General features: G+C 45.4%; 1 protein-coding gene across 6 annotated transcripts in view; it reads left to right on the top strand.

Annotated features, from left to right (window-relative positions):
* The window catches only part of KIAA0586 (KIAA0586 ortholog), a 108,265-nt gene extending 101,023 nt beyond the window's left edge, over nt 1-7,242 (top strand). For all 6 annotated transcript variants that reach the window (XM_019480000.2, XM_019479999.2, XM_019479998.2 and 3 more), the window contains one exon: nt 6,865-7,242. In XM_019480000.2, the coding sequence (XP_019335545.1) occupies nt 6,865-7,010 (146 nt within the window). In that variant the 3' untranslated portion in view covers nt 7,011-7,242. The remainder of the gene's footprint in view (nt 1-6,864) is intronic.
* Nucleotides 7,243-13,503: the final 6,261 nt, after the last annotated feature.

A 13,503-nucleotide genomic window follows, 5' to 3' on the forward strand; every position in this document is an offset into this window, starting at 1 on the left:
TAAACAAAGTGGAGCAGCTGGAATCTGGCATAAGAAGAAACAAGTTGTTCATATCAACCACTGCTATTAAGGGAATAAGAGTCCTGGTCTGGAGCTGTTTTTACAGATGCCTGGAAGTTTACTCTTGCTATAGGAGTTAGCTGCTTTATTTTGGTACGTGAATTTATACATTTGTAAAACAAGCATCCAAGCTTTGGGAGGTGGCGATGCGCTTTTTTGACATTCTAGCAAAAACCATGCATGGTGTTGAAAAAATTGTTTCCCAGTCCTACAGTTTACCCTTATCTGTTGTGGGGTTTCAAAGGCCATCTTTATAGATCCTCTTAAAAGCATGAGGTCTTGGTTAGAATTCTCTCTAATGCAATTCCAGACTTAAAATACCAGTTTTACTAAATCCCTCTGGGAGGAAAACACTGGACTCAAAGGGTTAAAGAACATGTTTTTGGCTTAAGGAATCAGATTTTTTTTCCTTTTTGTCAAATAGAAGAAAAATGATATAAACATTTTTCTTTGTTCCTAATGTTGACATATGGTATTAGTAACCAAACCTCCCTGCAGTCTGTTTAATCCCTGCTCGAATTGGCTTGTGTTCTGGATGCACGGTATCTTGTGTACAAAGCACACATGTGAATCGATCTTGCACATGAAGACTCCTGTAACATGTCACTTAGAGACATGCAGGTTCCTTCTCGTGGTTCTGTTGAACCAGAATCTTCAAATTGAGTATTATACAATGATTCGCTATGGATTTACTAAGGTGCCAACGATGCCAAATCTGAAATGTGACCAACCTTGCTGTTGATGCTTCACCAAAAATTTGTGGGTCATTCTTGAATTTCAGCTAATCAAGGGTCCTTACAGGCATATAAATGGTATCAATTTTCACAAGTTGTATTAATGTATTCTGTGAGATGGTGACAATGAATTTGGAGAAACATGTCATTTTGTGGTCACTGGCTCTAGTTATTGGATCTTAACTAGGAGAATTTCTGTAAATGTTTTAGGGGAAGATGATAAAATGAAACGGAGTCCTTCCAGCACTTTTAAATGGGTGAAAGGTGTCTGCTCTTGTGATATGTAGACTGCCCAGTCCACGTTTTATAGAATGATCACATATTTCATTTCACTTTTACTAGGCACTGAAAATTATTAACACAATTATTAGTTGCATATTTCTGAGCAAAGGATTAATGTATAAGATTGAAGCCGCAGTGTATCAATTGGGAATAGTTCTCTTAAGTTTAAAGTTGTGACATTTTAGTTTTATTATATGACATTAAGGTTTGCCAAGCCTGTGAAGACATCAACCATGTTCACCCAAAGGGTAGATAGATACAACTATCAGCAGACATGCATGTGTGCACATGCATGTGAGCAAGCATACGTGTTAAGTGTGTGGTTGTTTTGTGTATAGATGCATATATGTGCATATGTGTGTTTTATAACATGCACCACTTTTAGCGAGAGGTGATGATGATAACACACAGGTGATGGTAATTTAATAGTTACACAGTTGGGCTCACATAGACATAAAAGATGTTTGTACATGTGACAAAATTGGCTGTTAAAGCAGCTTAATTGCCCTTTTGCACCGCTTTAATGGTGTCACTGTTTACACCTGCGGTGGCGTATTTTGCTTTAATTTCATGACGATGTACGCGTGCGGCAGTGTATTTTGCTTTAAATGACCTTGTTACGTAGCAAGATAAAACCCATCCAATGTATTTTAGTTTCCTACGTAACTATGTGCAACCGGACACTGGAAGCTTGGGCCTGGCGGGCTTGCAGCACCCTGTGCACTGTCCCCTCCACCACTAGCCCACTCAGCCGCCCTCCTGCCACCTTGCCGCACTGCCCCAGGAGCACGCCAGCCCATTCCTGAGTGGTCCCAGGTGGTGGGAAGGCAGCGGGGATGGTGCATGGGGCACTGGAGCCTTCCTGCCTCTCCAGCGGGCGGGGGGCAAGCTGCTGGCTGGCCATGTGGCCCCTGAGCTGTGGGGGACCCTGGACCTTCCCTCCATGGCGGCAGCACCCCCCAGCTGGCACCCACTCTCTAGCACCCTGCCTCGGTGGTCCCGGGGGGCACTGCTGCTGCTGCAGGAAGCATCAGGCCTTGTGTAGCTCAGGGGCTATGTGACCTGGTGGCAGCTCATGCGGGCAGGCTCCACTGCGGGAATTAAAAAGCGGCCAAAGGCCCAGGCCTTCCCTCCTTGGCAGTGGCGTGCCCCCTCCCCTGGAAGCACCCACCCACTAGCAGTCGACCTGGGTGGTCCCAGGGGGCACTGCTGCCATAGAGGGGAGGACTGGGGTCCCCCGCAGCTCAGGCACTGCTCAGCCCACTGGCAGCTCCCCGCCCCCCCCCCCCGGTCGCAGGAGAGGTAGGTAGGACCTGGGGGGAAAAAAAAGCATCAGGTCCCTCACCACTTCTTTTTCCTCCCTCCTGGAGCCTGCCCACATCTCCCACAGCCGGGAGATGAGCTACTGATGGGTTGAGCAGCCCCTGAGCTGTGGGGGGCCCCGGTCCTTTCCTCCATGGTGGTGGTGCCCCCAGGGAACGCCCAGGTGGGCTGCTAGCAGGTTGATGCTGCCTGGGGGGTGTCACCACTGCAGAGGAAAGGACCGGGCTCCCCTGCAGCTCAGGGCCCACTGGCAGCATGCTTCCCAGTGGTGGAAGAGGTGGGCAAGTTCTGGGGGGGAAAAAAAAGGATCGGGGCCCCTCACCGCTTTTTTTTTTTTTTTCCTGGTGGAGCCTGCCCATGGCAGGTGGAGGGAGGAGTGGGCATCACTGTGACGTGACAGAAGTCCCTATATTGAAATGGTGGGTTTTTTAACAACACAATTAGAAACCCACTGTTTCAATTTAGGGAGAACTAAACCCCTGTCACGTGTACAAGCGCCCATAGGCTACTGCCCTTTCCCTTGGAAACTTGCAGTCACGATGCAAACTCTCAAACTTAGCTGAAATAGGACTTTCCTAAACTTTCATATTTAAGGTGTTCCGAGTACAGCTAACACACATTCTCCATGCGTCTCACATAACACAGAGAATATTTTAGAGTTGCACCTTGAAAATAAATCATTACGGTGGATACGTTTGAAATGAATCTTTACAGATCAATGCAAGATGATGAAGCAGGTAACCCAGCAGCTGCCAGCTGATAATATTTCTGGTGCTTGAGGAGAGGTAGTGGCTCCTCTGTGTACTTCTAGTGTTTTATACCAAACATAAAATTTGGGCCTGACTATGCCTGCAAAATATATTTGAGCATGTGTTAGGAGGAATGTAGCCTGGTACGATCTTTCAGTGCCCCAGCTTCAAATGCTTGGCAGCTTGGATGAAATGACTGCAGACCCATAGGATCAGGGTATATTCTTTTTTAGCAAACCTGAAAACAGCTGTTGAAACAATGACATCATGACATAGGGGCATGACTATGGAAATTATTAACAAAGTCGAGCCTTGAAAGCATCACACAACGTGTAACTGTAGGCAGAGCATACAAAGGATTGCTTTAGCATTTAATGATGACTTAAGGTTTTCTCAAGCATTTCAGTCACATTTTAACCTCAGAGTTAGCTTCACTTCTGACCAAGTGAATGTTCACTCAGTTCTTCTGTTCCCATTTTCCTTTACCAAACTTTTTTTGCTACGTTCAGGCAGTTAATGTAGGACGCCCCTTAAAACTTAAAGCAAATATCATCTTTAAAAGATAAAATAATATTTATTCGATATGCAACTCCTTAGCATTACCAGAAGTGCCATTTCAAATGGGCTTCAGACGAGGAACAGCTTTTGGCACGTACTGATAACAGGTTGGATTCACTCGAGGTTTATGCCAACATAAACTCAGGCAGGCATACTTTGCAGAAAAAAGTCAGCTAGGGGAATGAGGTGATGGCAGTGTCTGCAGACGTGGAGCTACAAGGGGCAGATATGCTTGCAAATTGGAAGTTATGTTGATCAGAGAGTTATTTTTGTGGCTGTAACAGCCAGGTAATGTACTGACTCAAGAAGCCTGCCAAGGGGGCAGCAACCTCCTCTCCTTTTGCCTTCCCTAGAGGCCAGTCATCCTGAGATGCAGAAGGGATGGCTGGCACGCAGGTTGTTCTCCGTGCTGGGTTTACTGAGTTTGGCCCTGGCTGTGTTTGCCTTTGCTGGAAGTTGGCAACTGCTCTTGCATGAAAAACACTGAATGAAATTTTATTTTAGCACCAGGTTTCATTCAATCAGCGATTAGTTTAATTAGTAATTGGAAGAATGTCCTGGCACAGTCAGGTGAAAGGGTGGTGCTGCTACATTGTCGTCAGAGATTATTAAGTAGGGTGAGGGAAAGCCTGACAGGGTTTTTTTTCCCTTTTTACTTTCTTTTTTTTCTTTGAGAGAATGGAGTTTTAATGGCTGAGGCTGTCGAAGAACATGGAAAGATGACGGTGTCATGTTGATGTAAGAGCAAACTCCAACAGAGCTTTCACTGTCCCATGCTGAGCCAGGCGTGCGCTCAGTTTTCCGTGAGGATATTGCTGAACCCTTTACTGGACAAAGCAGCGCCAAGGGGATCATAGAAATCCTTCTGTCCTCCTGGCAGATTTACTCTTGTTTTAATTCTGGTGCTTTTTCACCACCCAGCGCCATTTGTGCTGTACTTGAGTGCTCTGTCATTGTAGCCTGCCTCGAGGCTTGCTGCTTCTGCTGCCCCACAGCTGAATGTCTGTGACACTCCTCTTGCTTGTAACCTTTTCCCGTAGTCCTTGTCCCCAGCGTTCCCCAGGTATCAGGCTGCAAGTGGTTTCCTTTTCCTGGCAGTTCCTCGCTGGTGGGCTTTGACAGCTGCTCAGCCAAGCATGCTGCTGAAAGCTCTTGAGGTTTATTCCTTGTAGCAGTCTCCCACTGTTGCAAGGTGGTTTTGTCTGGTGTTTCTACTCTACACAGGTGTCATGAAAAAGAATAGGATCAAACTGCCCCTTTTCGAGGGGCAGGGAAAAGCTTTTCCTTGGGACTCCCCCAAGAAGCAGATTAATTTGGTCTCCGTCTCCTGTGAGGACCCCCTGCAGTCAGCCCTAGCGTGGCTTCACAACGGACAGGCCTCTGGCTACGAGTCCCTGGCTTCCCTGGTGATTCATAGCGCCTCCACTTTGGGGAGCTCCTTTTTGGTCCGTTCCCAGGAAGGAGGGAGTGTTTTTATTCTTTTAAAGAGCAGGGATCAGAGTCTTGCTGTCCCAAACAGCAAGGCAGACTGCTTCAAAACAACCAGATTTTATGGTGCCGTCGTTCCAATTCCCGCGGTCCATCCAGGGACCCTCCTCTCCCACGCTGCCCGTCGGACCCTCTCATTCTCAGACTGTCAGCCACACTTGCAGCAAAACAGTTGAGAACTATTTACAAGTAGTATTATTTATAGTAAAGCCTGCACACTAAGCCCCCCCGAAGTGCTCCCCACTATACCTGCAGGCTAGACTCCAGCTCACCTAGCCTCCTTCATCACAGCAGCTGTTTGCCCCTCCTGGGCCAAAGGCAGAGGGAACTGTGATGGAGATCTGCAAAACCTTGTCTTAGACTTGAATCCCTCAGTACCTGGGACATGGACGGTGGAAACATGTGGCTGGTAAAATCCCCAGGCCAGCTCTTCCAGTAAGGTTCCTTGGTTCATTGTGTCTCTGTCGGGAATCTGCCCCGGGGTGGAGGAAAAGAGGGACGAATGACAAGGGTCTAGTGCAGAGGATGCTCGTACAATCACGGAGGGGGAGGATGGCATCTCTGTGGGGCAGGGTTGGTGGTGGTCAGACTGTGGTGTAGAGAGGCTGAGATAAATGAAAGAGCTTATGCCTGAGCACAAAGGATTAACAGATATATACTGATAGCGGCCTAAGTTTTTCGTTTCCTTGCTTTTTGTAATGGATATGTTGTGTATAGCAGAGATTGGCAACCCCTGGCACATGTGCCAGAGCGTGGCATGCAAAGGCCAGAGCTCTGGTCAGATGTGGCAGGCAGCCGAGAAGTTGCAAACAGCTGCACTGGACTCTGGAGCCCCGGCAGCGGCTGCACACAGGCCAGAGGGCTCATGGCAGGGAAGGGGCTGGGGCAGTACAACCCTGGCCCCTCCCTTGCTGTCCACCCGGAGACGCATGTGCAGCTGCTGTCAGCAGTGAGTCAGGCCAGGGCTCAGCCAACCTCTGTGCAGTTGTTTGCAGCGTCCCTGGCACTTGCTGTGAGCAGCCCAGGCTCTGGAGGATGGCAGGGGCCTGCCAAGGCCCTGGGTCAGCTGTGGCTGGCAGCTGGGAGGCTGCAAGCTGCTGCACTGAGGTCTGCAGAGCCCCAGCCTGGCTCTTTGCTGGCAGGGGAGGGGCCGGGCTTGCACTGCTGTGGCCCCTTCCCCTCTGTGCACACTGAGGCATGAGTGCAACCACCACTGGCTGTGGAATGGGGCCTGGGCTCTGGGCTCCATGGCCAGCGACGCCTGCATATGCACCTCGGGATGTGCAGCAAGGAGAGGGCCGGGGCAGTGCAACTGTAACCCCAGCCCCTACCCCACCATCCGCATGGAGGTGTCCACGTACCCTCCACCAGCAATGACGATCAGACCCCCCACGACTTCCACCTGCCCTGGCACGCCAAGTCAAGCCATGGGTTGAGGTTGGGGTGTTTCTGGCACTTTGGCCGAAAACGTTGTGGACCCTTAGTATATAGCAACTGGAACGGTTTCATAAGGCTTGTGGGACTATGTGGGGGGGGCATGTCTTCTTTACAAGATGTGCAAACAACACACATGCACGCGCATGCCCAGCTACACACAGAGATTACTTCAGTACATGTCAAATTGCTGTATTTGGACTGGATGTAATGTGATCTTTCTCCTTTTATTTTAGGAGAGGAATCTGTGCCGCATTTAAGTTCACTGGCTTCCCCAGCAAAGATGTCTGTGATGCTGCCATCTATGAATCTAGATGACCACACACAAAGTATCAGCACTATTCATGAGGATTCAGGCTCTTCGGGAGCAGATACGTTTTAGAACATGTGGGGGTTTTAATTCATTTTTGGGTGTTTGAGCATTTCTAGGGAAGTGTTTTGCCCAGCTGGTGTGATAAGCCATGTGTTTTCACAGAAAATCTGTCTTTCAGGGCCATTTTCTACTTACTGTTTCTTGGTTATTTTTTTTATTGATCAGAATGGAAATTTAAAAATGATTTTGTTTTGAGAAATATATAAAAAATTTTATCATAAAAATAAAATATAAGAATATACTTTTCCAGCATTATTGTGAGTTCAGTGGGCCTTATCTTGTTTTAAAGGGTGTTTTATCTGATGTATATTTGAATGTGAAGAGGATCTGTCTTGTAAACCTGTTTAAGTCCATGGCAACATTCCCGCTGATTTGATTGGATAAAGGATCAGTCCCTATCTTATAAGTCAAAGACCTGTGAAATAATTTTTCTGAAGTTTATGGAGAACTGTAAAAATATATGAGATTGCATGAGTGGTCTTCAATGAATCAAGTGAAGCCCTATTAAAGTTTCCTGACAAAGCCAAGAAAAGGAGGCAGCATAGCTCTGGAGAAGGAAAATGCATCAATGCTGACATAACTCAAATATGATATTTTGCTGTGAGTTGATTGTATCAAAGTATGCTCTAAATTACTGGGAGAAAAATGTACTTGAAAACCAGGATTGTGGGAAGATTATCATCTTCAATATCTTTAAGAGCCAAGTTTTATTCACTTCTAAAATACTCTTAACAAACAATAAGACAACACTTGAAAAGCTAACGCAGAGAAAATTGCCTTTTTTGGAGGTGCTACAAAATGCATTCTTTTTGACACTTGAGATTTTTTTCAGACATTTTTCCACATTGTGGCTGCACGAAAGATTATGTGGAGGCTTTTGAAAAAAGGGACTAAGAAACTGAAATAAGATAAATGCAAGTATGATGAGAAAGATCTTAACTAGGTAAGACTCCAAAAAACAGAGCTCTCTCGGTAATAAGGCAGCATCGTTTAACAGCACTGTATGCAAACATATTACTGTCATACCCCTCGAGTGGTTATTCCCTTTGTATTGAGTAATGACATTGTGGCTAGTGCTGTAGCAGACATAGGAAACAGGGTTTGTGCCTCAGGGAGATCTTTATTGTGCACATATATAAAATAATTGACATGCTCCAGCTAGGAAGATCAGAAGGTTGCTTTTTCATCAAGCAGTGCCAGCTCTTCCACCCTCTGCTCCAGTCTTCATCTTATCTCTGCTTGCAGTGTGATCTCTGACAAGTCATATAGACATCACAATACTTTCAAGGTAGAATGGGGCATGAGAAGGGCTCCTAAAAGGCAAGAAAATCTCTTCCTCTGCTTGGCTCGTGCCTAGTGGTGACGTTGCAGCATGTAACTGTACCAGACTTGGTTTCACTCCATCAGTTTGATGCATTCCCCTGAACAGTGCCTGCCACTCTCCTTTTAGATCTGGCCATTAATTTCTCCCTCTTTACAAGAGGAGGCATAGGTGTCCCTGTTGCTTCTGTTTTGACAGGATTAGTTGTGAGGTTCTGTGAATTGGGTGCAAACCTAGCAAGAGTAAAGAGAAATAGAGATGAACCAGAAGGCTGTGTTGAAGGCTGTCCCTTTAGGGCAGGAATTCCCAAGGCTTTGTTCCTGGAGAGAGGCTTAAAAAGTGGGACATCTCACTGTGGGGGCATCCCATGAAGAAACACATCTGTACTAGAAAATGGATCAGGTTCACTAGATGTAGCATAACATGCAATGCACATGAGAGGTTACAAGAGGAATCGTAGGACTGCTGCTTGTTTTTGTCAGGCAGTTACTACTGAACAGTCAGTCGGCTACAGTCTGTCCACTCAGCTGGTTTGGTGGAGGATGGCCACCATTTAAATGTCCCTTTGTCAGCTACATGCAAGCACTGCAGGGACCACACTTTGGGAAATCCCTGCTTTAAGGTATGAGAGAGCTCTTGTTTTCCTTCTGTTTAATTTATAGGTGGAAAAGCTGATGGAGATGACAAAGTACTCTGGAGCTTTTTTCTGGCTCTTGGGCATCATGCAAAATGTATATTAATTTAAAAGCATGCAGATAGCTCTTTAGTGAGGAAGCTAAATTATGGGGAGTTGGTTCTCACTGTTTTATCCATCTTCTCATTTCCTGTGCAGCTCAAATAAATACATTGGGTCCCTTCTTTGTGCACTTTATATTGCAGATGAGTTCTTTCCCGTGTTGCTTGTATTATTCATTTGCATTACCATATACCAAGGCTTCATTGTACAAAGCATGGTGTACACACAGACATTCCCTACTTACAACCCAAGTACAAAACGAGGGACCGCAAGAGGTGGATTCAGACAGTCCATATACAAGAAAATGGGTGAATGCAGCATAGCATGATGAGCAGTAGTCTTGCCGCACCCAAAGTTGTGCATCAGGTTTTCCTTTCTGTAATGCAAAGTATTCCACGTGTTGCAGTAATACTTATTTTTTCCTCTTTATGGGAAATATGTGGACCAAATCCAATTGCATCCAAGTAACACTTATGTGACTAACTGGTCCTTTTCCAGCTTGCTTAGTTCCTGAGAAAACATTAACTCATCCACTTGCATGATGTGTCTTTATCTTGGCTTGAAGGCTAAGTCACATAAGCAGTAAGGAAAAGGAGAAAAGCCCAGCTACCTTTTGCATGAAAGTTTTTACAGGATCTTGGACAAGGTAGAATAGGAGTACATTTAGATGCCTAAGCACCACTTAGGTACCTAATAGGTGGAAAAGGACCTGTCCCTGTATTGGAGTGGGAGGGGCAGGTTGTACTGCAGTGACCTGAATGCCAGAGAAATCAGTGAAGAGAATGGAGAAAAATGGTCCAAAAAAGCCTTACTTGGATGTTAGTTTTTAATCTATTTTGAATCTTTAAATAGAGAGGTGACGACAAAGCACTTAGGCATGCAGCACACAGAGGCCCACATACTTGCAGCCACGCTGAGATACAGTGGTTGAGACTGGAAGCCCCAAAGGCCACAGGGGAAGGTTGGTAGCCCAAGGTAGCTGCACCCATGCTTGAGTTGGAGGGCAGGGCTGATTTGAGGGGCTGCTGTGATGTCCGCAGGGCTGAGGAAAGCCCATATTCTGTACGTGGATCCCATGACTTTCCAAACAGAAGTCCCAAGGGAGCTGGTGAGGTGCAGAACTACCTCAACTACTCTGAAGGGGAATATTCCTCCCCACACAGGATGCGGCAAGGGAGGCAAATTCAAGCAGATGTAATTTGCATTTTTCTGTGCTGATAGGGGTGAACGTGAGTCAGTATAGGTAGGTTTCATTGCAAATGAGCACTTATACAGTTGGGAGTTTAGCTGTAGCTACACTGGCCTGTCTTCTTTTGACCTCTGGTTTTCCTTTTTGAAATGGAAAAACCATCTATCTGGCTTCTTATCACTGAGATTCCTGGAGCTAACTCTCCTCGAGCTTGAAATGGCTGAACAAGTGCTCTGTGAACAGAGCCGAGCTGAGATAAGGAATTCATTTTTCTGGGTAGCGATGTTGCGTTTTGTTTCTCTGGCTCTTCTGATTGAAAATGTATATTTCTCAAGGGCGCGTGCAGAAGCGAAGCAGCGTGATTTGTAAGATTGCTAAATGGATTTCTTCCAGGCAAGGCAGTGAAGTATGTCACTAAAGTCTAACAGTGGCAAATAGAAATCCATCTGGGGAAAAGTATAAAAATGCCAATTCAATGTATCGCTCAGCTAATTTTTAACAGCAGTGATGTTGCTATTGTTGGATTCAAAAGCGGCAGTGCAGAAATCCAAGCCCTTCTTGGTTCAAGTTAATTTGTGGTGAAACTTTTTGGTGCCGGTACTTCCTGATTGGAAGATGCCTGTTTATGTATTTGAGTTGCGGCAGAAAGTTGAAATGTCTGAAGCATTTGTTTTAGCTAGTTTTCCTGTTCTGATTTTGGTAAGTTGAAGCAGGGCAATTGCATTTAGAATCTGTTAAGCAAAATCCATTTTTCCTCACCTTTAAAAAAGGAAAATGCTATTCTGCTAAAGGAGTGTCCAAGAAACAGCAGGAAACGGTGCTTTCACAGTAAAAGTCTAGCAGTAGAGTGCAAAATCCTACCCCAAGAGAGTTGTCGTGGCCCCAATCCCATAACTGGCACAACATATCCTGCCACTGGAAATACTCTCGTGACATGTGGTCAGTGATAAGATTGGAGGTATAAGCTGGTTGCTACTACTCTTGGACAAAGGTGCCATTCTGGTTTCTTTATCTGAGTTACCCTGTAACACTTTCTTTCAGAAGATATAACAGAAAATTTCATGTCTTTTAGCCCAGTTTTTCACATCTTGAATAGGAAATTACATTTTATATATATATGTGTGTGTAATATATATTTTGGAAGAGATTAAAATTTTAAATTGAATTCTGCAGATCTTGACATGTAACTGAGAAAAGTAGACACAATCCATCCACAAAAATGGAAAGCCACATTCTAGGGTATTGACGTTCTTTATTAGATACACAAATTACGAACAGTCATTGCTTCCTAGCTTGACTCTTCAGTGATGTACATATGCACTTGGAGTTAAATGGCAGTACTTGTATTTAAGATTAAGCACGTGCCTAAACCCTTGTAGGGTCAGAGTTTGAAACAGGTGAGAGGTGCAAAGCCTGCAGCTATTTAGCTGCATGTTACAGTGTGATGCACAAAAGTTTGAGACAGGAAGTGGCAAGTCTTGTATCCAACCAAATTTGCATGATCTGAGATCTCAAATTCCACTTCCTCATTCATCCATTTAGTAGGAGTGCGTGTTTTACAACGTTTGTGAATCAAACGTGTGACTTTTATTTGCACACTGGATGAGCTGCAATTGCACAATGTGCTCATGATACTGAAGCTGCACTGTCCAGTCTCTTTACAGTGCTGGCTTAGCCTTCTCTCTTAATTCTTATTTAAATTTAAGCACGTCCTTTTTATGTTTTGTCTCCTTTTGTGTTTACTGTGATGCTCTCGTACTGGCATAATTTCATTTGATCTTTGATATATTTTTTTCTTTTTTTGGTCCTCTTCTCTTTTTGCTTTTCTATCCCTAAAAATGTACCAGTATCCTACGTTCCAAAAGAATTGTGTATTTTGGCATCTGCTGGAAATCTTGTAGCATTGCATGTTTTGATGTGCTCCATTTTTTTAATTTTTTTTTTTAACAAAACTAGTTGTCTAAAGGAGAACTGAACACAAGACGGGAAGAAAAACATAAATCATGGGGAGCTGTGGCTAATTTATCTGGCACAGGGTAGGCTTATTTTAGTGGAAAACATCAGAATCCAAAAGGGCGTGAGCCATTCTTGCTTCTCAGCTTGGAAAACATAAGCTCCATGGTGAATTTTTCTTTGAATATTCACTAGCAAATAGAAAAGAAGGGAAGAGAAGGGCAATAGCAGCTATTATCAAAATCTCCCCTGCCATGTTGTTGAAAATGATGTTGTTCTGACTGTTCAATGGCCTGAGGGACTTGCGTTGTAGCCCTCCATCCTGCAACGACAATAGTGCCGGTGTGTGTCTGTATGAAGGCCCTTTAATTCTGTTAAAGTCTCTCTCTAGGTTATTGCATGTCTATGTTTTGATTCAAACCTAATGTTGATCTTACAGAGGACCAGGAAGCTCAAGGTGAGAAAGACTGTGATGGTCCTTAGGCTCAGGATCATTACGCTGGTCCAGGACTGGGGAGTGAACCCAGAAGCTGTCTCAGGAGGTTCCAGCCCCAAGTGGAAGTCATCAGGAACTAGGTTGAGTCATTCCCTGTGGCGACTGGAAAGGGACCCACACCCACATAGAGCTTTATAAGCCAAAAGAGAGAGGACCAAACTGTCTGGGCAAAGACTTCCAAGTTGTGCTTCCTGCCCTGTCCGGTCAGAGCTTGCTCAAGCATGGCTTCTGGCTTGCCTTCTGGACTCCTGGAGCCCTCAACTTCTGACTCCAGCCTTCAGCTCAGGACCCCAGTCTCAGCTTCTTGGCCCCTTGTTATCCAGGTCCCTGACTACCCATTCCCTGGTCCCTTACAAACAGCCCCTGAGAGCTCGGTCTTCAGCATCAATTAGCTTTACCCTCATTATAGAAAGTCTTGTGCCAGAGGAGCAGATCTGCCCCAGAGCCTCTGGTGGCCCTAGAGACTTTGCTTGGGCCAGTGAGCACTGTGAAGAGATGGACCTTGACTGGGTTTCAGCTGGGTGTCTCTGGGGCGTTGTTCTCGTTGCAGGCCATGGCCGTCTGTTGACAAACCAGCCAAACGTGAAGGAACCATCTGACGAGTCGGGGCCGCAGAGTTTCTTCAGGCACAAGAGCGCTCACCGAAACAGGCCAGGAAAAGTTGCTTCTTGCTGAAGTCAAGGTAAGTTGTGCTGTTTTCCTTGTCAATGATGAGATCAATTTAATTGCTCTGCTCTCTCCATGTGCCAGTTTACTGTCACTTGGTAAATCCAACCCAAATGAGGATTTTGTGTTAACTTATCTGCA

Source organism: Alligator mississippiensis, chromosome 2 (assembly GCF_030867095.1).
Source record: "Alligator mississippiensis isolate rAllMis1 chromosome 2, rAllMis1, whole genome shotgun sequence".
Lineage (NCBI taxonomy): Eukaryota > Metazoa > Chordata > Crocodylia > Alligatoridae > Alligator > Alligator mississippiensis.